The sequence below is a fragment of the Acanthochromis polyacanthus genome, chromosome 14 (assembly GCF_021347895.1).
Source record: "Acanthochromis polyacanthus isolate Apoly-LR-REF ecotype Palm Island chromosome 14, KAUST_Apoly_ChrSc, whole genome shotgun sequence".
NCBI classification, from domain to species: Eukaryota; Metazoa; Chordata; class Actinopteri; family Pomacentridae; genus Acanthochromis; species Acanthochromis polyacanthus.
In genome coordinates, this window is record NC_067126.1 from 14,592,882 (window position 1) to 14,615,102 (window position 22,221).

At 40.3% G+C, this 22,221-nt stretch overlaps 1 protein-coding gene across 2 annotated transcripts in view; it reads left to right on the forward strand.

Moving 5' to 3' along the window:
• Positions 1-22,221, forward strand: part of ccdc93 (coiled-coil domain containing 93) — a 45,604-nt gene that overhangs the window by 3,059 nt on the left and 20,324 nt on the right. The window contains exons 3-12 of one of the 2 annotated variants that reach the window (XM_051958922.1): positions 8,317-8,411; positions 10,625-10,736; positions 11,293-11,391; positions 16,560-16,616; positions 16,769-16,869; positions 18,407-18,424; positions 18,736-18,772; positions 19,302-19,400; positions 19,896-19,946; positions 20,340-20,426. In XM_051958922.1, the coding sequence (XP_051814882.1) occupies positions 8,317-8,411; positions 10,625-10,736; positions 11,293-11,391; positions 16,560-16,616; positions 16,769-16,869; positions 18,407-18,424; positions 18,736-18,772; positions 19,302-19,400; positions 19,896-19,946; positions 20,340-20,426 (756 nt within the window). The remainder of the gene's footprint in view (positions 1-8,316; positions 8,412-10,624; positions 10,737-11,292; positions 11,392-16,559; positions 16,617-16,768; positions 16,870-18,406; positions 18,425-18,735; positions 18,773-19,301; positions 19,401-19,895; positions 19,947-20,339; positions 20,427-22,221) is intronic. The other variant, XM_051958923.1, reaches the window with a different exon arrangement.

A 22,221-nucleotide genomic window follows, 5' to 3' on the forward strand; every position in this document is an offset into this window, starting at 1 on the left:
TATATAAGACCTTACAGCTCGCAGTGCATGTCAGAGCAAATGAGAATCATGAGGTCGAAGGAACTGCCCAAGGAGCTCAGAGACAGAATTGTGGCAAGGCACAGATCTGGCCAAGGTTACAAAAGAATTTCTGCAGCACTCAAGGTTCCTAAGAGCACAGTGGCCTCCATAATCCTCAAACGGAAGAAGTTTGGGACGACCACAACTCTTCCTAGACCTGGCCGTCCAGCCAAACTGAGCAATCGTGTGAGACGAGCCTTGGTGAGAGAGGTAAAGAAGAACCCAAAGATCACTGTGGCTGAGCTCCAGAGATGCAGTCGGGAGATAGGAGAAAGTTCCACAAAGTCAACTATCACTGCAGCCCTCCACCAGTCGGGGCTTTATGGCAGAGTGGCCCGATGGAAGCCTCTCCTCAGTGTAAGACACATGAAAGCCCGCATAGAGTTTGCCAAAAGACACATGAAGGACTCCCAGACTATGAGAAATAAGATTCTCTGGTCTGATGAGGGGCTGCATAGTGGGATAGTGGTTAGCACTTTCGCCTTGCAGCAAGAAGTCCTCAGTTCAAATCCCGGGGTGGGCCTGGGATCTTTCTGCATGGAATTTGCATGTTCTCCCTGTGCATGCGTGGGTTTTCTCCGGGCACTCCGGCTTCCTCCCACAGTCCAAAAATATGCTGAGGTTAATTGATCACTCTAAATTGTCCGTAGGTGTGAATGTGATTGTGTGTCTGTATATGTAGCCCTGTGACAGACTGGCGACCTGTCCAGGGTGTCCCCTGCCTTCGCCCGAGTCAGCTGGGATAGGCTCCAGCACCTCCCGCGACCCTAGTGAGGATAAAGCGGTGTATAGAGGATGGATGGATGGATGGTAGAGTTGCTCCATCAAGGGTATTTCACGATTCGATTTCGATTATAGGAGCCTCAATTCCTCGATTATGCCGATTATAAAATTTGTTGAATCAATTCGATTATTGCTGCCCAGATTTTTCGATTATTGCGATTTTTTTTTTGGAGCTTTTTTTCCATCTAAAATTGATTTTTGTCTTCACCGGATGCTACATTTGTAAATAAATTGCCTATCAATTAACTCAGAATTAATCTAAACCTTCACTCGTGAAATAAATGTCAAGATTTATGAAACATTTGACTCGTCATAATAATGCCTTTCAAAGACACAAAACATTCAGACTAATGTTTTGATTGTGTAAATAAAAACCAAAATAAGCAGCTAACCATGTAACTTATCAAATGGGAGAAAACAATGAAGTTGCAACATCTTTCCATTGCAGATAGTGATTCACCAAACAATGATTCTTGTTTAAGAGAAAGCTTACAAAAATGATATTAGCTCAAGCCCGCTCTATACTTCCATCAATTTTTATCAAATGGAAACAAACACAATTCATCTTATGGACACACATTTAACAGCTGCACAAAAATGTCAAAGAAACAACTGCCGAAATAATCATCCAGGCAAATTGCATTCTTCAAAAGAAAACCAAAAAAAGCGCTTATTTATAAGTATCAAGTGTTAAACATTTGGGTAGTATGATAGATAGAAACAATATAGAAAAATATAGCTTTGTAAAAAAAAACAATTTAGCAAAGCCAACAAAGTAATCTAAAGTGCAATCAAAACATTTTGAGACTAAGAACATTTTCAAGACATACAGCCTTAATAATCAAAGGCAAAAACAGTGCATTCATTAAACAAAAATAAATACACCTACCTCATCTTGAAACTGGTATGGATAACTTAAACCATTGTTGTCTCATGTCATTGAAACTGGAATGGATAACTTAAACCATTGTTGTCTCATGTCAAGGGCAAAATAAGTACTTTCATCAAAATAACTGATTCAGTTTGGAACATTGGTCATGGATTCTTGGACACAGTGAGGTCTACAGTGGAGTGGAGTTTGAGAGGGGTCTACACTGCACATCTTTGTGAATCATCATCAGACTCCGATTCAGAACCTGAAACATGCACATTCTTTTGTATGAAGAGGAGTTGGTCCACATGCTCAGAGCTGAGTAGGCTGCGTTTTGCGGTTAGAATATCCCCAGCCGTGGAGAAGACACGTTCAGCAGACACACTGGTGCCAGGAACACAGAGATGGCGCCTGGCCACGTTTTAGATCATGGGGTATAAATCTTTATGCTCTTTCCACCAAAGGAGTGGATTCTCCTGAAGAGAGGGCGTTTCTGCTGCCTGGTACTTGACCATCTCTTCACTGGCTCTGGCAAAAACTGATTTAGGCTGCTCTGGAGCTACAGAGGGAGAAAGAGACAGTTATGAGCCAGTGTGTGTGAGTGTGAGTGAGAAAAAATATGCCACTTTGGGTACAGGTACAGTGCAATTTATGGGGCGAGTGCAATATCAAGAGTTTGAAATTTTAAAGATCTCTACCTCGATTGTTGAAAACGTTACTCCAAGAAGGTTCTCAAGGAGATTAAGGGAAGCCCTTTTTTTTTGGTGGTGGGAGCTCTTCTGTTGACACCCCCTGACAAAGATCCCACAATAATGCACGTTGCACAATTTACAGCACAGACAAAATGACACAAGACATACAGATGCACAGAAAGTTAGCCAGTATATATTTACCTTCTCTTTTGCCGTCTTGTAGATAGATGGGATCTCCGTCGTTGCGAAATAGTTTCGATGTGGCATTTTGAAACTTGGTTCCGCTTCGCAGAGGATTTTGCGGAATGCCCTACAGTTCGCCACGGAAAAGGGCTGTAAATTCATGCCGATGAAAAGGCCTATCGTGCGTGTTATTCTTCGGGATTTTTCAGAATTCCTTGGCAGTTTAGACATCGTCTCGAGGATGGTCCTCTGTCGTGAAGGAAGGGCTGGCGGCTGTCCCTTGTCTGTCTCTGGGTGCAGTGTTTTTAGGTGCTGTTGCATATTTGTTGTATTACCAAGGTATTTTATGTTTGCCTTGCATAGCAACCCGGTCTCACGGGGATTCGTGAAACTGTGACGTAAGTTTTTGTTTCGGTTTCGTGCGCACCAACACGATGTCGTCATGTTTTTCGTGCAGCTCACCACGAACGAAACCGGCTGTGGTAATCACATCTGAAAGTGGTTTATACCGGCGGATTCATGACGATCTAAGCTGTCCATCGGCGTTTGCGGCCGCCACCGCGGCCGCCACCCTGGCCGCCGGACATTCTTTAAATTCCTATGCAAATTCGTCGGATTCATGACGATCTAAGCTGTCCATTGGCGTTTGCGGCCGCGGCTGCCGGACATCCGGCTGCTTCGGCGGCTGCGGTGGCAGCCGCGGCCGCAAACGCTGATGGACAGCTTAGATCGTCATGAATCCGACGAATTTGCATAGGAATTTAAAGAATGTCCGGCGGCCGCGGCCGCAAACGCCGATGGACAGCTTAGATCGTCATGAATCCGCCGGTATAAACCACTTTCAGATGTGATTACCACAGCCGGTTTCGTTCGTGGTGAGCTGCACGAAAAACATGACGACATCGTGTTGGTGCGCACGAAACCGAAAGAAAAACTTACGTCACAGTTTCACGAATCCCCGTGAGACCGGGTTGTGCATAGCCTACAAATTGCGTTACGTTTTTCGAGTGTTTTGTTTTCATTTTTGTAGAATCCGAACGAAGTCCAAACCTTTGAGGTTACTCCGGGTGGCGACACGATTTCAACATTTGGAGCAGTTAGCTGCGTCGGAGTAGCCATTTGAAAAATGCCGCTCACGGCGGTTATTTCCCGTTGGTCCCACTCGCTAAACTGTCCGGTCGGCGTGCGCGTCGCATATCTTTGGTTCCGCTTACTATTTTTTTCCGTTTTCTGCGGCAAAGCATCAAGGCTTAATTAATCAATGCTTAATTGTCACGTGAACCATCATGATTCATCGATCCAGCGATGAATCACGAGCAACTCTAATGGATGGATGGTCTGATGAGACCAAGATTGAACTTTTTGGTGTTAATTCTAAGCGGTATGTGTGGAGAAAACCAGGCACTGCTCATCACCTGCCCAATACAATCCCTACAGTGAAACATGGTGGTGGGAGCATCATGTTGTGGGGGTGTTTTACAGCTGCAGGGACAGGACGACTGGTTGCAATTGAAAGAAGGATGAATGCGGCCAAGTACAGAGATATCCTGGAGGAAAACCTCTTCCAGAGTGCTCAGGACCTCAGACTGGGCTGAAGGTTCACCTTTCAACTGGACAATGACCCTAAGCACACAGCTAAACTAGACAAGCCCTCAGTAGATGGCAGAACCACGCCATCTACTGGCTGCCACTGTGCAGCCCCGACCGTCACACGTAGCTTTCAATTTTGATCATCCTACGTATATCCCTTCCTACTTGATCTGCTGACCTCTAACTCCACAACTGAGCAGGGGACCTTAGACTGATCTTCAGTGCCAAGTTTGATTATCCTGACTTCAGCACTTGCAGAGATATCTGACCGGATATACCCACCCACATACATACATACATACATACATACATACCCAGCCAGCCAGCCACATACCAAAGCGAATGCAGTAACCCCGCTGACGTACGTCAGGCGTGGTTCATAAAATAACAAAGGAGTGGCTTCAGAACAACTCTGTGACCGTTCTTGACTGGCCCAGTCAGAGCCCTGACCTAAACCCAATTGAGCATCTCTGGAGAGACCTCAAAATGGCTGTCCACCAACGTTCACCATCCAACCTGACAGAACTGGAGAGGATCTGCAAGGAAGAATGGATCCTCAAAACCAGGTGTGAAAAACTTGTCGCATCATTCCCAAGAAGACTCATGGCTGTACTAGCTGAAAAGGGTGCTTCTATTCAATACTGAGCACAGGGTCTGAATACTTATGACCATGTGATATTTCAGTTTTTCTTTTTTAATAAATTTGCAAAAATTTCTACATTTCTGTTTTTTTCTGTCAAGATGGGGTGCTGAGTGTACATTAATGAGAAATAAAATGAACTTTTTTGATTTTGGCAAATGGCTGCAATGACACAGAGTGAAAATTTTCAAGGGGTATGAATACTTTCCGTACCCACTGTATATCCACACACTATATACACTATATTGCCAAAAGTATTCGCTCATCTGCATTGACTCGCATATGAATGTAAATGACATCCCATTTCTAATCCATGGGGTTCAATATGATGTTGGCCCACCCTTTGCAGCTGTAACAGCTTCAACTCTTCTGGGAAGGCTTTCCACAAGGTTTAGTAGTGTGTTAGTGGGACTTTTTGGCCATTCTACCAGAAGTGCATTTGTGAGGTCACACACTGATGTTAGACGAGAAGGCCTGGCTCTCAGTCTCCGCTCTAATTCATCCAAGGTCAAGGTTTATTCTTTGCTTACTTTCCTTCAAAAATCAAAAACAAACAAACTAAAAATGGGCCCTTTTCTGTTTCTGATTTGCAGTTTTTTTTTCCTACTTTAAATAAAACTATTAAGACCAAACTTACAGAACTAACTCTGATTTGTAAGCAAAAGCTTATTTTTTTCTTCTTTTTTGTACAATATTTAACCTCTTCATGTTCTCAACCACTTACAGCAAACTTATGTCAAAATATAGATTACAACATCTTTTGGAACTACAGTTCAACAGACCTTCAACAACACATAGTAACAATAATTGAGTTTTCAAAAGGATCCCTTTCAACAATACAATTTGGAATGATGAGTCACTGACATGTCCTTGGTCTGGGAAAAGAGTCTGCTCAGAAGTATATTGCCATCTGGGTCATGGCACTATTGTTAAGGAAATTTACCAATAGCCCTAATGCGAGTTTGCTGTAGTGGGGTGTTTAGTAGTGTTCCAGTATACAATGTGGGGTGTTTAGTAGGGATGTGCGCGACTAGTCGTTTAATCGTTTAACCGCCTACTCATTTATTAAACGTTTAGTATTTTACTAGTCGGTTAAACGCTGCATCAAGCATCATGCACCTTGTTCTTCGCGCCTCTGCATAGGCTTCTTTGTAAACAGGCTGAGCAGCCTGGGAGAAAATTGCTCCTCCTCCCCTCCCCTCGCACGCACACGTAGCAGGGGGCGGTCGACCTCCGGATGACACGGTCATTTCTCCAAACCTACACCGCCTGTCCGTTCACCCACCCCCCACCCCCCACTCCCGCCACGCCATGCAGCTCTACGCTCGGGCGTGCGCCGCACGCTCGTCCCGTCTGGGCTACCTGGTTGATCCTGCCAGTAGCATATGCTTGTCTCTTTTTTCAACCCCCGCTATCCCCCTCATCATTAGCGGTATTTTGACCACTCCAGCTACACCCACCACGTCTCTTCCTGCCACCCCGAAGCAAAGCATCGGCTCCAGTATGTGCTGCTCGTGGACTGTCATGGCACACCGACCCGCTGCCGTTACGCACAGACGCAGCGGCACTTACTGTCTCAGTGGACGACTGAACATCTTCATCAGAGGGTGAATATTCCTCTTCAGAATATGAGTAAGCCATTACTTGACAAAGTACTTTGTCAGCGTTGACCAGACCTCTCGGTACGGTAAGTTTTCTCACTCTAAAATGTGCCGTCTTGCGCTCTGATACGCTCCGACGGCGAGTCTCGTCTCCTCGGTTTTCAAACTCTGTAAACTCCAAAACTTTGAATGAAAACACGCCCACAACTGATGCTCAGATTGAAGTTCCAGATGTCCGCCATCTCCTGGTGTACAGTACATGAGGCACACGAGGCAGTATATTTGAAGCTATGGCTTGTTATGTTCAGCAGTGTTGCTTGTCGCAATATTGCGACTTTGGTGCTTAAAGGGTTAAATTGCAAGTTTTCCGAACCGACTAGTCGCTAATTTTATTGGCGATAGTCGGTTCGGAAATTAGTCGAAATTCCCATCCCTAGTGTTTAGTAGTATTCCAGTATACAATGGTTTTACAAACACAGAGTGCGAGTCTGTGAAGGTATGCAGATCCAGAAGAATAACAGAGTAAACCATTTTATGCAATTGATCAGACAGTTGGGAGGGAACAGTATGAAAATACAGAAAAGAGTAGGGATCAGTTTGCATATAGTTGTCAATAAATGACAAATGGTGATGGAATAAAGAACGACTCTAGGGGTAGGGGGTCTCTGCAGCTAAAGGATGTACTATTTTCTTCTTCAACATATAACTGGGAAAAAGTGTGTATATGTGTAAGAGAATGAGAGACAGGGACAGATCAGAGTGTCTGGAGATCCAGACAGGTCTAATTTTTTTGCATACAGTTACACACCTTTCCAAATTTTATGTCAAATGCATCAGCGCTTAGCCTAGCCGCGCTAGACAACCCACGGCAACGAATTTAATTCTCTGCCAGGGTGGGTCTAGTTACCCTCCATAAGGCTCGAGGCTGGATTCTCCTAAAACTGGCCGGACCAATCACCATGAAGTGTAGAATCAGAAGGCGGACGTAACGAAGTGATGACAGAGGCGTGACGATTCTGACAGAAACAACTGGCGCACAATAAACAGTTATCTTTCGACTCGGCTTTGGCCACAGCCCTTAAAGATTTGAAGCTAAAATTCAACTTGAAAGATAAACAAAGGACGGCACTTAAGTGTTTCAATTGAGAAGAAAGACGTATTTGGACTTATGCCGACGGGATATGGCAAATCCTTAATATACCAGTTGGCTCCGCGGCTCCGCTGGTTGGGAAGCTAATGGGACTTAGCCACACAATCCGCCGGTGCTCTCGGAACCACGTCAGCCTATTCGTTGCGTTGATTGGTTGTATACCTACCCAATTGCTACAGAGGGATTTGATAGACAACCTTTTAGCCCGCCTCCCTCCCTGTCGAGCTTCCCTAGACCCTTGTGCCGTCAGAAACATGGGATCTAGCATGGCTAGGCTAATCAGCACTGCCAAAATTATCTAAAAATTACAGATGAAAAGGACAAAAAACTTGACATAAGGGTTAAATGTTACAATGTCGGTGTAATTACTTGTACTTGTCTCGTACAATTAGTTAATAAAACTATATGTGGTCTGCACTTGTATAGCCCCTTTCTACCTCAGTGGTACTCAAAGAGCTTTGGAGCTTTACAGTGTTTTCCATTCATTCCATTCTAACCCTATTCACACACACACAGTCACACACAAATGGTGACAGAGCTGCTACAAAAGGTGCCAGCAACTTGGGGTGTAGTGTCTCGCCCAAGGACACTTTGGCATCTGGAGGGACTGGGGATCAAACCACCAACTTTGCAGTCAATGGACAACCCGCTCTACAATCTAAGCCACAGAAACCCAGTCCCATTGCAGTATTGCCCCTGTCAACCTCCACCCCCACTAAGCTGTTTACTCCATTTCTCCTGCACAGGTGGTCGGTGGTATGACCTGGTGCATCACAACATGTAACTTTGACATTGATGTAGATCTTCTTTTTCAAGAAAACTCCACCATTGGCCAGAAAATGTAAGTGAGATTCCAGCTGGCAGCACCACTTTTGAATGCAGTTACAATATATAGAACTGTGTGTCTGATTTTTCATTTTGTGCATTTTTAAAAGCATAAGAGCAGATGGATGATTCAGGCACAGAATGAGTGTTTTCTTCCCTACTTCCCATTTATTCACTATGCATATAAAAGCACAGCAGTTAACTTTGTATTAATCTCTTCTCAAAAATAACAATATCGACACTGATGTTGTACAGACTATAGCTACGACTTCACACCGTTTACAGTATCCAGTGAACCTGGAATGTTGCAGATGTTGATTTTGTAGCTGATTTAAACATCAGCTATACATTATGACAGAAACTGTTACTTTCATATTTTTGCTCTTTGTAAACCATTAGGATAATTATTTTGCATATTAAGACACAGTTGTGCAGGAACGAGAAGAAAGAAGCTTGCAAGAAAAAAATACACACGTGGACAAAATTGTGGGTACCCCTCAGTTAAAGAAGGAAAAACCCACAATTCTCACTGAAATCACTTGAAACTCACAAAAGTAACAATAAATAAAAATTTATTGAAAATTAAATAATCAAAACTTTTGAATTGTTGATTAACATAATTATTTAAAAAAACAAACTAATGAAACAGGCCTGGACAAAAATGATGGTACCTCTATAAAAGATTGAAAACTATTTGACCAGAGTGACATGATTAACTCAGGTGTGTCATTTAATTGACATCACAGGTGTTTCCAAACTCATAATCAGTCAGTCTGCCTATTTAAAGGGAGACAAGTAGTCACCCTGCTGTTTGGTGAAAAGGTGTGTACCACACTGAACATGGACAACAGAAAGCGAAGGAGAGAATTGTCCCAGGACATCCGAAAAAAAATTACGGTATAGACAAACATCTTAAAGGTAAAGGCTATAAGACCATCTCTAAACAGCTTGAAGTTCCTGTGACAACAGTGGCTCATATTATTCAGAAGTTCAAGACCCACGGGACAGTAGCCAACCTCCCTGGACGTGGCCGCAAGAGGAAAATTGATGACAAATTGAAGAGACGGATCGTTGGAATTGTATCCAAAGAGCCCAGAGCAACCTCCAAAGAAATTAAAGGTGAACTCCAAGGCCAAGGTACATCAGTGTCAGATCGCACCATTCGTCGTTGTTTGAGCCAAAGTGGACTTCATGGGAGACGACCAAGGAGGACACCACTGCTGAAAAAAACTCATAAAAAAGCAGACTGGAATTTGCAAAAATGCATGTTGACAAGCCACAAAGCTTCTGGGAGAATGTCCTTTGGACAGATGAGACCAAACTGGAGCTTTTTGGTAAGGCACATCAACTCTATGTTCATAGACTCAAAAACCAAGCATACGAAGAAAAGAACACTGTCCCTACGGTGAAACATGGAGGAGGCTCAGTAATGTTTTGGGGCTGCTTTGCTGCATCTGGCACAGGGTGTCTTGAAAGTGTGCAAGGTACGATGAAATCTGAAGACTATCAAGGCATTCTGGAGAGAAATGTGCTGCCAAGTGTCAGAAAGCTTGGTCTCAGTCGCAGGTCATGGGTCTTTCAACAGGACAACGATCCAAAACACACAGCCAAAAACACCCAAGAATGGCTGAGAGAAAAGCGTTGGACTATTCTAAAGTGGCCTTCTATGAGCCCAGATCTGAATCCCATTGAACATATGTGGAAGGAGCTGAAACATGCCATTTGGAGAAGACACCCATCAAACCTGAGACAACTGGAGCTGTTTGCTCATGAGGAGTGGGCCAAAATACCTGTTGACAGCTGCAGACCGCTCATTGACAAATACAGAAATCGTTTAATTGCAGTGATTGCCTCAAAAGGTTGTGCAACAAAATATTAAGTTATGGGTACCATCATTTTTGTCCAGCCCTATTTCATTAGTTTTTTTAAAATAATGATGTTAATCAACAATTCAAAAGTGATGGCTGATTTTGATTATTTAATTTTCAATAAATTTTTATTTATTGTTACTTTTGTGAGTTTCAAGTGATTTCAGTGAGAATTGTGGGTTTTTCCTTCTTTAACTGAGGGGTACCAACAATTTTGTCCACGTGTGTACAACTTATTTTATTAGTTTTGGCTACTGTTCTTTTTATACCAGTTTAGTTTTGGGTGTGCAGTTTCACTTCAAATTGATTGCAGATAGCAGTTTTATTCTAACATTGATGAGTCATTACTGTTTCTTTGCAGTGCCCTGACAGAGAAAATAGTTTCTGTTCTACCAAAGATGAAGTGTCCTCATCGTCTGGAGCCCCATCAAATCCAAGGGCTGGATTTTATTCACATTTTTCCAGTGATACAGGTAAGAGGATTCAGCAAAAAGCAACAAAATTTCCCATTTATATAGTGCATTTCTAAACATTATTAATGATCAAGTCAAAGTAATATACAGACATAACAAATTAAAGGAAACACCTCAGTCATTTACCCCTGTAGTAAGGAAATCCGGTGGTTCTTTTAAAGAATGACAATGACGTGAATCTGTGAATCCTGTCTCCAGATCTCAGTCCATTTGTACACATGAGATCATTGTGTTCCACAGCACTCTCCACCACCATCATCAAAACACCAAGTGAGGGATATTAGTTTTCAATGTAGTTATGTCATTCATCAGTCAAAGGCTCCTTTTCACTATTGTCATTTGTTTTGCAAGGATTTTTATTTATCAATGGATGAATTGCATTCACCTGTCTTTACTTAAAGTTCAAGTTTATTCAAAGTGATTGGCCCAGTTGGAGCATGCAATTAACCAGATGCCAGCATTTGTGGAGGTGTGCACTGTTCCTGTCAATCTGTGCCTCTTATTTATTTATTTTTGTGTTTGATGAGATAAGTTCTGTATTTGTGTCTTCTGTTAGTGGCTGGTGAAGCGAGCCATAGAGACAAGGGCAGAAATGGGAGATTATGTGAGAGCATACTCCATTTCTCAGTTCCAGAAGACCCACAATCTTCCAGAGGTAAGAGTACCAGTCAGTAACAGAGCCAAGACCTAGCAAAGAGTGAACACTTTTTTTTTTATACAAAAACCATGAAAATAACACATGCAGTTATTCAAAATTTCCCCAACAATTTAGACCTTCATACATGCTTGTACTGTATGGATACAGGTTTATTTTATATTTAGTTGCTGTATTATGTTAAATAATATTAACATACTGTCACTCAGAATACAAATTGACAGGTGCTCTGCCAATTTACGGAGAAATAATACATTTTATAAACAGTAAATTCAAATAAATACGCAAATGTGTTGAATGTATTTGTTCAAAATACAACAACAAAAGCTTGCCGGCATTTTGTTAGGACATTGTGAGTCTGGAATTAATATGTGCAGAGGGAAACATGGTCTTCAGGTTTGTCTTGTTTTCATGTTAAGTAGTGATGAAAGAGTCAGGTCCCACACACATAATTGTTAGGAATAGAGAATACATGGACTGAGGTGGTCTGTGTACGTCGCCGTCATTCTATTTTCGATTTGGGGTCAAAACACCAAAAAGGGATAACGGCCGTTTCCCGTTTTTCGTTTTCAAAACAAAAATCGGAAAACGGAAAACCAATCCGTTTTCCGATTTTCTTTTTTCAATAAAAACAGATATCAAAAAACAAATTAGAAGTTAAATTTCATTTTTTGATATCCGTTTTTTAACTACACTTTTGCAAGACAAACATCAGAAATGACGACGTACACGAACCCACTCTCCTAGAACCAAATCAAAACATAAATGTTGTTAACCCTTTAAGCTGCAGTCAATTCCAGCCATTTTCAGTACAAAAAATCGCTAATATTCTATTTTTAAATAAAAAATATGACGAGACATACAGGGAATATGGGACGGGCATCGCGAGGTGCATTTCCTTGAAAACGACCTATTCATGCAGTATATACAGACTTCAAGACATGTTTTGGACAAAATATTTTACTGACTTGTTTTGTCTGGATGTCCAAGGTTGGATTATGGCCGTTTTTTGTGGAATATTTTCATCTGTGTGTAATAATGAACCCGGAAATGTGAGTCGCGCTGTGTACGTTGAAGCCGTGTATAGAGAAAGGATGGATGGATATTCGTTGTTTGTCGGACAAATGTGTTTATATTATCTGCTGTGGTAATCACATCTGAAAGTGGTTTATACCGGCGGATTCATGAGAATCTAAGCTTTCCATCGGCGCATAGTGTTTGTATAATCGCGTTTGCAGCCATCGGACATTCTTGAAATTCCTATGCAAATTAGTAGGTGTACCGCCGGCGGTACACTGAAGTTTTTAAACTGCACAAACACATGAGTGCAAATAGTGTTTCTCTTACATGTTAACGTGCTTGGTGGTAGGGTCCATGCAGGGATCTTACCCTTAACCCTGCCCTCACAAGCCTTGACGTTTCTTGATGACAGGTAGCCGGTCATCATTTTGCGGCCAAATGATGATCCAGTCTGGAAGAACATTTAATGTTGAAAATTGTGTATTCTGAGCTAGAGCACCCAGAAGGTGGCGATGTTCACATTATTACTATGACATTCAGATATAGTGGATGAGATTGTTCACAAAGTATATAAAAACTAGGCATGCCATTATGATAGACCGCTTCGGCAGTGCTGTTCTGACTATTACATTTATTTCTTAAGTCATCCTGCTAGTCCTGTGAATAAATAAGACAGCAGTGAAATCCATTGTACCTGATTTGCTTGCCCTTTGGGGTAACTCTTGTAATATTGGGCTATAAAAATAATAAATAAATGAAAAGCGGACATCAAAAAATGAAATTTAACTTCTAATTTGTTTTTTGATATCCGTTTTTATTGAAAAAAGAAAATCGGAAAACGGATTGGTTTTCCGTTTTCTGATTTTTATTTTGAAAACGAAAAACAGGAAACGGCCGTTATCCGTTTTTGGTGTTTTGACCCCAAATCGAAAATAGAATGACGGCGACCAAAACGTAACAATTACCCGGTTAGTTATGTAATGACTGGGATTTTTGACTCTTGGTTTGCACACATTCAGACTGTGTTAAGGACAGAAGTGTGTCAGCATTTCTTTGACTTTAATTTCCTGTCAGTTTGCTTTTCTGATAGTTAATGTTTTTCTGCCGGCAGAACAACTTAAAAACTCTACATTTTGACAACGTACTGTGCTATTATGACAACCAGTAACTATGGCTGAGTATGTAATTAGCTGATACAACTGCATATTGAATTTCAAAGCTTCAAACAGTTTCTGGGCTTTTTTTTTTTTGTTTGCTCCAAACACGTTTTTATTCACCACAGTACGAAGTCCTGCAGATCTTTGGAAACAGCAGAACCATGTCTAGGAGTAGAGAGAGCTCAATTTTTTAAAAAATCTTCTATTTGTAGAATAACCAATTCATAATGGTTTACATATAAAAGAGAAAAATGAAAGTTGAATTTCTTTGATTATTTTTGTTGACAGAAATTGAAAAAAAAAAATAGAATTCATATGTGCAACATTTTTCCAAGTACCCAAAATCAGTTTGTCTTCATCCCTGTCTCTGATCTGTTCAATGTGAACACATCCAGAAGTTCAGCCTGAAATTCACTGTTTTTTTTTTAATGCATGACTGTTGATCACAGCTGTTTCCATCCTGGCTTCTCAAAAGTACCAAGGTGCAGAACCTTTAGTTTTTACCCTATGTGAAAAAATCATTGTCCCCATAGCTACCAATCTGCCTAATGAGCAAATTAATTTGGCAGCTGGGGTCAGTTTCACCAGCTACACCCACAGTTACTGCTACACTTGTTGAATCTAAACATCACTTAAATAGAACTTGTCTGATATTGTGAAGTACGTAGCTAAAGGTCTCAGAAAGCAGTATATTATGCCACGTTCTGAAGAGATTCAAGAACAGATGTGAAACAGAGTCATTGACATTTTACAGTGTGAAAAGTGTTAGAAAGCCATTTCCAATGCTCTGGGACTCCAGTCAACCACAGTGAGAGACATTATCCACAAATGCAGAAAATATGGAACAGTGGTGAATCTTACCAAGAGTGGCCAGCCTACCAAAATTTCCCTAAGAGCGTGTCAACCTCTATTTCAGGAAGTCGCAAAAGAACCCAGGTGAACATTAAAAGAACTGCAGACCTCACTGGCCACAGTTAAGGTCCATCTATGTGATTCCACAATAAGGAAGACACTAGGCTAAAATGGCATTCATGGGAAAGTCACAAACCACTACTGACGAAACAAAACATAAAGGGTTGTCTGGCATTTGCAAAAAAATGTCGGGATGAGCCCCAAGATTTTTGGGATATCATCCTGTGGACTGATGAGTCAAAGGTGGAACTTGCTGGAAGACATGGGTCCTGTTACACCTGGTGTAAAGCTAATACTGCATTCCACAAGAAGAACATGATACCAACAGTGAAACATGGTGATAATAGTGTGATGGTTTCCTTTACTTCCTGGAAGACTTGTCATAATTGATTGAGCCATGAATTCTGCTCTCTTATCAGAAAATCTTCCAGGAGAATATCCACCATCTGTTAATAACCTAAAGCTCAAGCATGAATGAGTTATGTAGCACAACAGTGACTCAAATTACACAAGCAAGTCCACCTCTAAGTGGCTCAGAAAGAACAAAATTAAGGTTTTGGAGTAGCTGAGTCAAAGTCTGGACCTGAATCCAATTGAGATGCTGTGGCAAGACCTTAAAACACCTTGAAAATTGAATTAAATCTATTCTGCAGAGAGGAGTGGGCCAGAATTCCACCATTATGATCTAAAAGACTGATCACAAGTCATACCAAATGTTTAACCGCAGTTATTGCTGCCAGGGGACCAACCAGTTATTAAATTTAGGGCGACAATTCCTTTTTCATAGGGGTGATACAGATTTTTAATAAATCGTAATAGCTCAAAAATGTTCATTTTGTCTCTTGTACTGTAGTTTTGAATTCTTATGTTCAGACATAACATGAATATAGAGGTTGATTACCTTGACAGAACTGAATCAACACTTTCCTGACATCTCACATGCTGTCAGTGAGACACTTCTGAAGGAGGCAAAAGTTTTCGCCGAAACTGTCATGGTAATCAACATCTATCTATTCTGAATAAAAAAACTCAAAACTACTGTCTTCAATAAATAGCTATTTATAAACTGCATTTTGTGGTTTGTGTGTTGTCTAATACTAGATAAATATAAATAGATAAATAAAATTTGATGATCTGAATCATTTCCTCTGTGTGAGAAAAATGGTAAAAATAGTAGACATCATGAAGGAGAATAATGCTGTTATCATGGCACTGTACATGAAGAATGATATAATAAAGCATGCTGTGCCTTAGGCCTGTCCCCAGTGCATCTCTGTATGCTGTAGCACACACTTTAGGACCACCTGCTTCAGAGGTTTGGTGGTGTGGCATGCAGATAATCGGTAACTCACAGAATGAGATCACTATTTAGGGTGATCAAGTGTGTGTAGATTCTCAGTCAGGTAATAGTAATCCTCGGAAATTCCGTAAAAAGCAAAATGAGGAAGCCTTTTTAATGAGAGGTGAAATATCGTCCAGAACGCAAAAGAGAAGTCCAGTTGTTTTTTGCTGAAGCTGCTATGATCTCTGGAAGTTGGTACGAATAATAAGACATAAATTGTGACCAGGATATAGCAAAAACACTTTGCTTTCAAGTTCATATGAAGATGGACATGCTATTTATTCTCTGATACCAGCATCAGTTTAGAAATCAAACTAAATTATATGTGGAAAAAATGCTCAGTATCTCCTATGCATTCATTTTGGCTGGGATGAATACCACTGTGAATCATTAAGAAATGATGCTGATGCTAGATAAAATGTTAAAATAATGAAATACTCGAGAAAAAAAAATGAAATACTCAGGAATGGCGTTTGCTGTTTCATAAATTTACTTAATTTTGACTTATTCTTATCTTGTCAATTCGTGATTCATTTTTTTCTACCTCTTGTAAAAGTGTGATTCTGTATCCACGGGTCAAACACAGCAGGGCCATTTTTTTTTAAAAGTTATGCTCGGCTTTAGTAAGAACATTAGAAAGATATCATTCCTGACAGTCAAGAAGGATTACTGCATAAACTGCCCTGTAAGTAAGAACTGTTGTTGATATCTGCTGTGAATGAACCCCTCTGATTTAGGATGAAGATTTTCTCCTCAAGAAAGACAAGGCTGTGAGGGCAGTTTTGGATGTGTTGGTGAGTTGGTACATGTACACTAAAAAAAGTGTCTACATAATCAACAAAGTAAATACATCAACATGTATTTACATCAACATACAGATAACAGTGTATATGTTCGACAGCAATGAAAACAAGTAGTTTTCTCAATCCATACCTGTGCCTTTCAGGATATGTACAAACCACAGAGGAAATACAGGAGGCAGTGGGACACAGAGGAGCTGCTCGATGAGGAATCCAGGGTTCACTCCACTTTGCTGGAATATGGCAGGTGAGATTCACATCACATATTTGTCTGTACATATTGTAAGACCCATTTTGACTTCAAATAACATAATGTTGTGCTGACCTCGGCTGGTTCTCACAACTTTCAACAATAACATGAAAGTGAAGATTTCAATTTATAGTTAAGGGTAGAATTCGGTACAGTTATGGCAAGGGGCCAGGGTATACATTGTGGCAACTCAGACAGCGGGTGCACACACATTCTGTCATGCTTACTGTCATCTATCATTTGTCAAAGTGGCTTTTAGTAATCACTGTAGTTTGTTTTATTACCATGTAAACATTCATTTACACAAGGAATATATGATGCATGCCGTAATTTCATATCACTGTCTAGGATGTGGCTTCAGCCTGGTGCTCGGAGAAAAAATACAGCTAAACATTTTACATCAGAACTTATAGAGAAGGCTGTTACATGAACTGCACTTTGCAACACTTACTGTAGCGCTTATGATTAACATTAGGATGGACTTTGTACTAACGCAGACATTTAAATGTAAGAACAACATTTTAAGAAAAAAACTCTAGTGTGTCTTTAAAATTTTCCTATCCCCAGACTTTTGGATACTTCAGCAGATATTATCCAGAACAGATTTTTTTTCTTTGTAAAATATTTGCTGATTTTCTGTGTCCTGTGTAATATATTTTTGGGATTTTGGACTGTTGCTTACGAAACATAGAGACAGACAACAAGCACATTCACAGTCACACTTACAGACAATTAAGTACCACCAGTTAACCTCAGCATGTCTTTGGACTGTGGGAGGAAGCCAGAGAACCCAGTGAGAACCCACACAGGCACAGGGAGAACATGCAGATTCCACACAGAAAGATCCCAGGCCACGATTCAAATCCAGGTCTTTTTTTGCTGTGAGGCGACAGTGCTATGGAAAAACAATATATAATATATATACATATAGACAGAAAATTTATTGTTTTCCTACTTGAGTGCACTAACCCTTTACATTTCTAGTCTAGTCTTTTGCTGTCACTACCTCATTTTTATATTAGCTCTATTACAACTCCTGGTTTGTGGAAAATTAAATTAAAAATAGAGATTATACTTAATGTACTGTACATTTAAACAGATTTCATAGCCTTAACAATTTGTGATTGTTAACCTAAACTGCAATTTGAAATGATTCCATTAGTAAATGCAAAGCTGGCAAATTAGGATATACATTTGCAGCAGTCTGACCTCACGTTTAAACTGTTGTGCCAGTGATTTTGTAAAATTTATATTGTCCTCCTTGTGTAACAGTCATGCTTTTCATGGTGTCTCATGTGGGAGTGCCCAATCACTTGTTTTTATATGTATTACACAGTGAATATTGACTTGAAGCTCTAAATACGTATTAAAAAATCTGTCAGAAATCTCTATTAGATATTTCTTACAGTTTGTAAATAGTAGTTTGAAAAGCATTCATGTACTGTTGAATCCACATATGTCATGTTTAGTTTTTCATCTGTCTGACACATTGTCTTTTGATCTACCCATCCATCTATCTCTACCCTTGTACTAGAATGTCAGGTTTCCTCCTGTAAGTACTCTGCTGCTCATAGAACTGTGTTTTGTGGTTGAACATGTTGGTTAGAGAATGCAAGCAGTACTCAGGTATTTTAAGCATGGCGATGTGAACTCTGGTGCTGCTTCAATGCCATTTTGCATTAATTATTATACTTGTTCTGGCAGTCATGCCCTGAGCGAAATATTTGTCCTAGATTGCTGCCATTTGGTGGGCTGATTTTTAATGTGGCATGTGTATTTGACATTGGTTTTGTGGGGGTGGGGGGATGAATGCTTACTCATTTCACAATTTTGTATTATCACTTATGTTTTTTGTTTCCATAGACGATATGGATTCAGCAAGCAATCCAAACATGACAAGGTAGTATTTGTATTATTTGACTTTTACAAATAAGTCCTACTCAGAATGTGGCTTTGAAGAGAGCATTTTTATCAGTTATTAGGCAAGTACAGTAAGATATACTGCTGAATGTTCCTCCTTTATCCCAGTCAGACAAACATCTCTATGTTGTTAGACAGGAATTTTGGACAAGTGTGTTCTTTAGCTGTGACATTTTTTTGTGTTGTCACTTAAGCCAGTATTGACGTGGCTCTAAAGAGAACAAAAGTGTGAAAAGTTAAGAAATCTTTTTGTGCAAAATGAGCTCATCAGACTTCTGCAGTTTTTTGGTTACATTAGTCATTACTAGCATAAGTACTTCCAAATCTTCAAACTGCAATTTTTTTTTTGAGTTTTAATGTGTGTAATGTTGGAGCCAGGTTTTGAAAATGAAGAGGATATATATAATAAAAAAATATCTAGTTTAAAGTCTTTCTGCATTGAATTTTAGCACTACTCCTTCTTTCTTTTATTTTCTCCTTCCTTCCCTTTCCCTTCATCCCTCCTCTAGGTAGATCAAGGGAATGCTCCGCTTGTCAGTGGCTCTCAAGCAACACCCCCTGGGACTGCAGAGATATCAGAGGATGAGAACTTGCAGGCAGCAGAGGAGGTGAGCACTTTATACGATGGGAATCTTATACATGGAAAGCAAAAATCAACCTATTAGACATAAAGTCAAGTAGGAGAAACAGGTAGGGAAGTAAGTATTCAAAGTATCCATTTACATTGATTAACATTTGCAACATTTATTGTAATTAAAAATGGCAGTATCTTTATCCTGGAAAAAGAAAGCAAATCAGTGAATAGTGAATGCAGAAATGCTTTAGTGAGTGTTGGCATGTTTACAAACCTCAGCAAATCATGTGTTAGCTGTGAGGTAATCTTTATACAAAGAAGTAGTTTGTTGTCATACATCTACAATTATTCGTGTTATCTTTCAGCATATCCAATGAGTATAATTCTACAAATGATTTATTTATTTCATAATGAATTTTCCGCTAAGTGTGCTATTATTGTACTATAATCTTCAAGTACACTTTACTCTTTAACCATAACTTAACTTTCCTTGTTTTTTGTTTGTTTGTTTTGTGTTGTTTTTATGTAGATAAGAATCAAAACCCTGATGACTAGCATGGCTGCCATGGCAAACGAAGAGGTATGCTACAAAAATTGACTGTCATTGTCATTAGTCTATAACACTGCTGTACAACTCAAAGCAAGCTGAGGGCTTCTGAATGCCAGCAACAGAGCGAGACGCCTCTGTAGTTGGCCTTCTCATTTCTGTTTACAAGAGTCACATTCTTTTAGTAAAATGTTTTCATTGTGTCAGTCATCTAAGTTAACTACCTCAATAGTTTTCAACAAGGGCTTTCAGGGCTCTGAGCCTATTTTCTGGCATCTATTGGTAGAACAAATGTGTAAATATTGCCCAAGATGTCAGTGATTTCCTAGGAACATGTCTACAGTGTTATCTGTATGCTCGAAAGTAGGGCAAAAATAAGTTTCTCTGAAAATGTCCTACTCTGAGTTGCTTGTGTGCTTTGCATAGGGTAAGCTGACAGCGAGTGCAGTGGGTCAAATAGTGGGATTGCAGTCTGAGGAGATCAAACAGATTGCCTCAGAGTATGCTGAGAAGGTAAGCAATAGTCAGCTGATGATGTTGTTTTTGTTTAAAGATGCAGTAAAAATGGTCTGTTCCACACTTCCTTCCTTGCTTTTATAAAGCATAGTAAATAGTGTAATTGAATACAGCAGAATTCCCGATAAAGCTGTTTTAATTTTTTCGGTTCCTGTTGTCAAACAGAAAAAACACAGAAACACAACTTGTTAAGATTACATGTTAACCAGCCGTCACTTTATAGCCATTTTTAAGTTGCTGCTCTGCACTTCTGAAATACAGCTGTTAAAGCCACAAGACCATTTGACAAACTCACCGTAAGTTAAAAATAAGTTAAAAGCAACAGCTGTGTGGTAAATTTGGTGAAATGATCACTGAGTAAAAATCAGAAGTGACAAAAGCTCCTTTCAGACATGGAACAGGGATCATTGCTGGGTTATTCAATCTGTTAAAGTATTGCTGTATGCTGTATGTATTAAGTCATACAGCATTCTGCCATTTAAACTCCTTTACACATAGGTCACTTATCCATTAATGTTTCTCGCAGCTGCATTGCATGGTGCCACATACCACATATCGCAAAGAGTACCACAATACGCATGCGTCAGCGATATTTGTGAGTCACACGAGACTCGTCGATACACTCAGTGATGTGTAAAATGTAGTAATGCAATAACAGATAAAAATGAAACTAACAGGAGCTGATCAAACTGTCCAAATAAATAATAGCCCAGTTTTTCTCTGATTTCTTAAACAATGAAACAGACAGTTCAGGGGCCTCATTTATAAAACATTGACATACTAAAAGTTTGCGTACGCCGAAAATCCGAAATGGGCGTATGCCCTTCGCCCCGATTTATAAAACTGTGCGTAAGCACAGCTGCACGCAATTTCTTGATAAATCACACACCAGCTGGAAGATTGCACAGGTGGATCCACCTCACATTCTGCCCACAACACACCCACATTTTACCATGAATGGTCAATGCAAAGTAACTCATGAATGTAGCTGTATATAAATAAGCTGCTGATCCACGGCATTTTACACAGCGCTGGTCTGCAGTCTTTTCACTGCTGTGCGTCAGGGTGAATGAATCATATGTTGACCCAGGCCACCCTGCCACTAAATTTGTTACGATCATGTCCGACGTACAAATAATTTGTACACTGATTGAATGTACATTTTTTTGGTTCACATAGACAAATTCATCTTCACTTGGACCCCTTACAGCAACATGAGTGCAGTCAGTTACGCCGATTACATTTGGGAAACCGGACATTGCTGCAAATTTCCGTTCAATGTTGGCCTGTTCACCCACAGTGTAAGGAAACCTGATGTATTGACTGGTCATGTTTATAATGTCATCCAAAACAGCTGACATTATTGCGCTGAGGGATGGTTGTGATATCCCAGACCTAAAGGACATCATTTAACTGTATATCATACCCAGATAGGATTTAGACAACAAATGTAACCTCATATATTCTTCATATAAAACACATACCTGTCGGCCAATTCCTGCTGGAAGGAGCCAGTGTCACCAGAAACCCCCAAGTCGTCAGCTCCTGTGTCTGTACTGGGATGGCTTCGGTGGGTGGGTCTGTCTAGGACGGCCCAGTTCAGCACGTAGATCCAAGAGTACTGCTCTAGGGAATCTGAATCGGCTTATTAGCCAGTCATCGTCATGGGTAAATCCCCGTGAACCCTAAAATCTCTCTCCATTCTTAACGTGATCTTCCAGCAATGTCAGCGCATCCAAGGTTGTGATTTACGCCACTTTCTAGCCCTGTTTTGTGCGTAAGCAAGCATCAA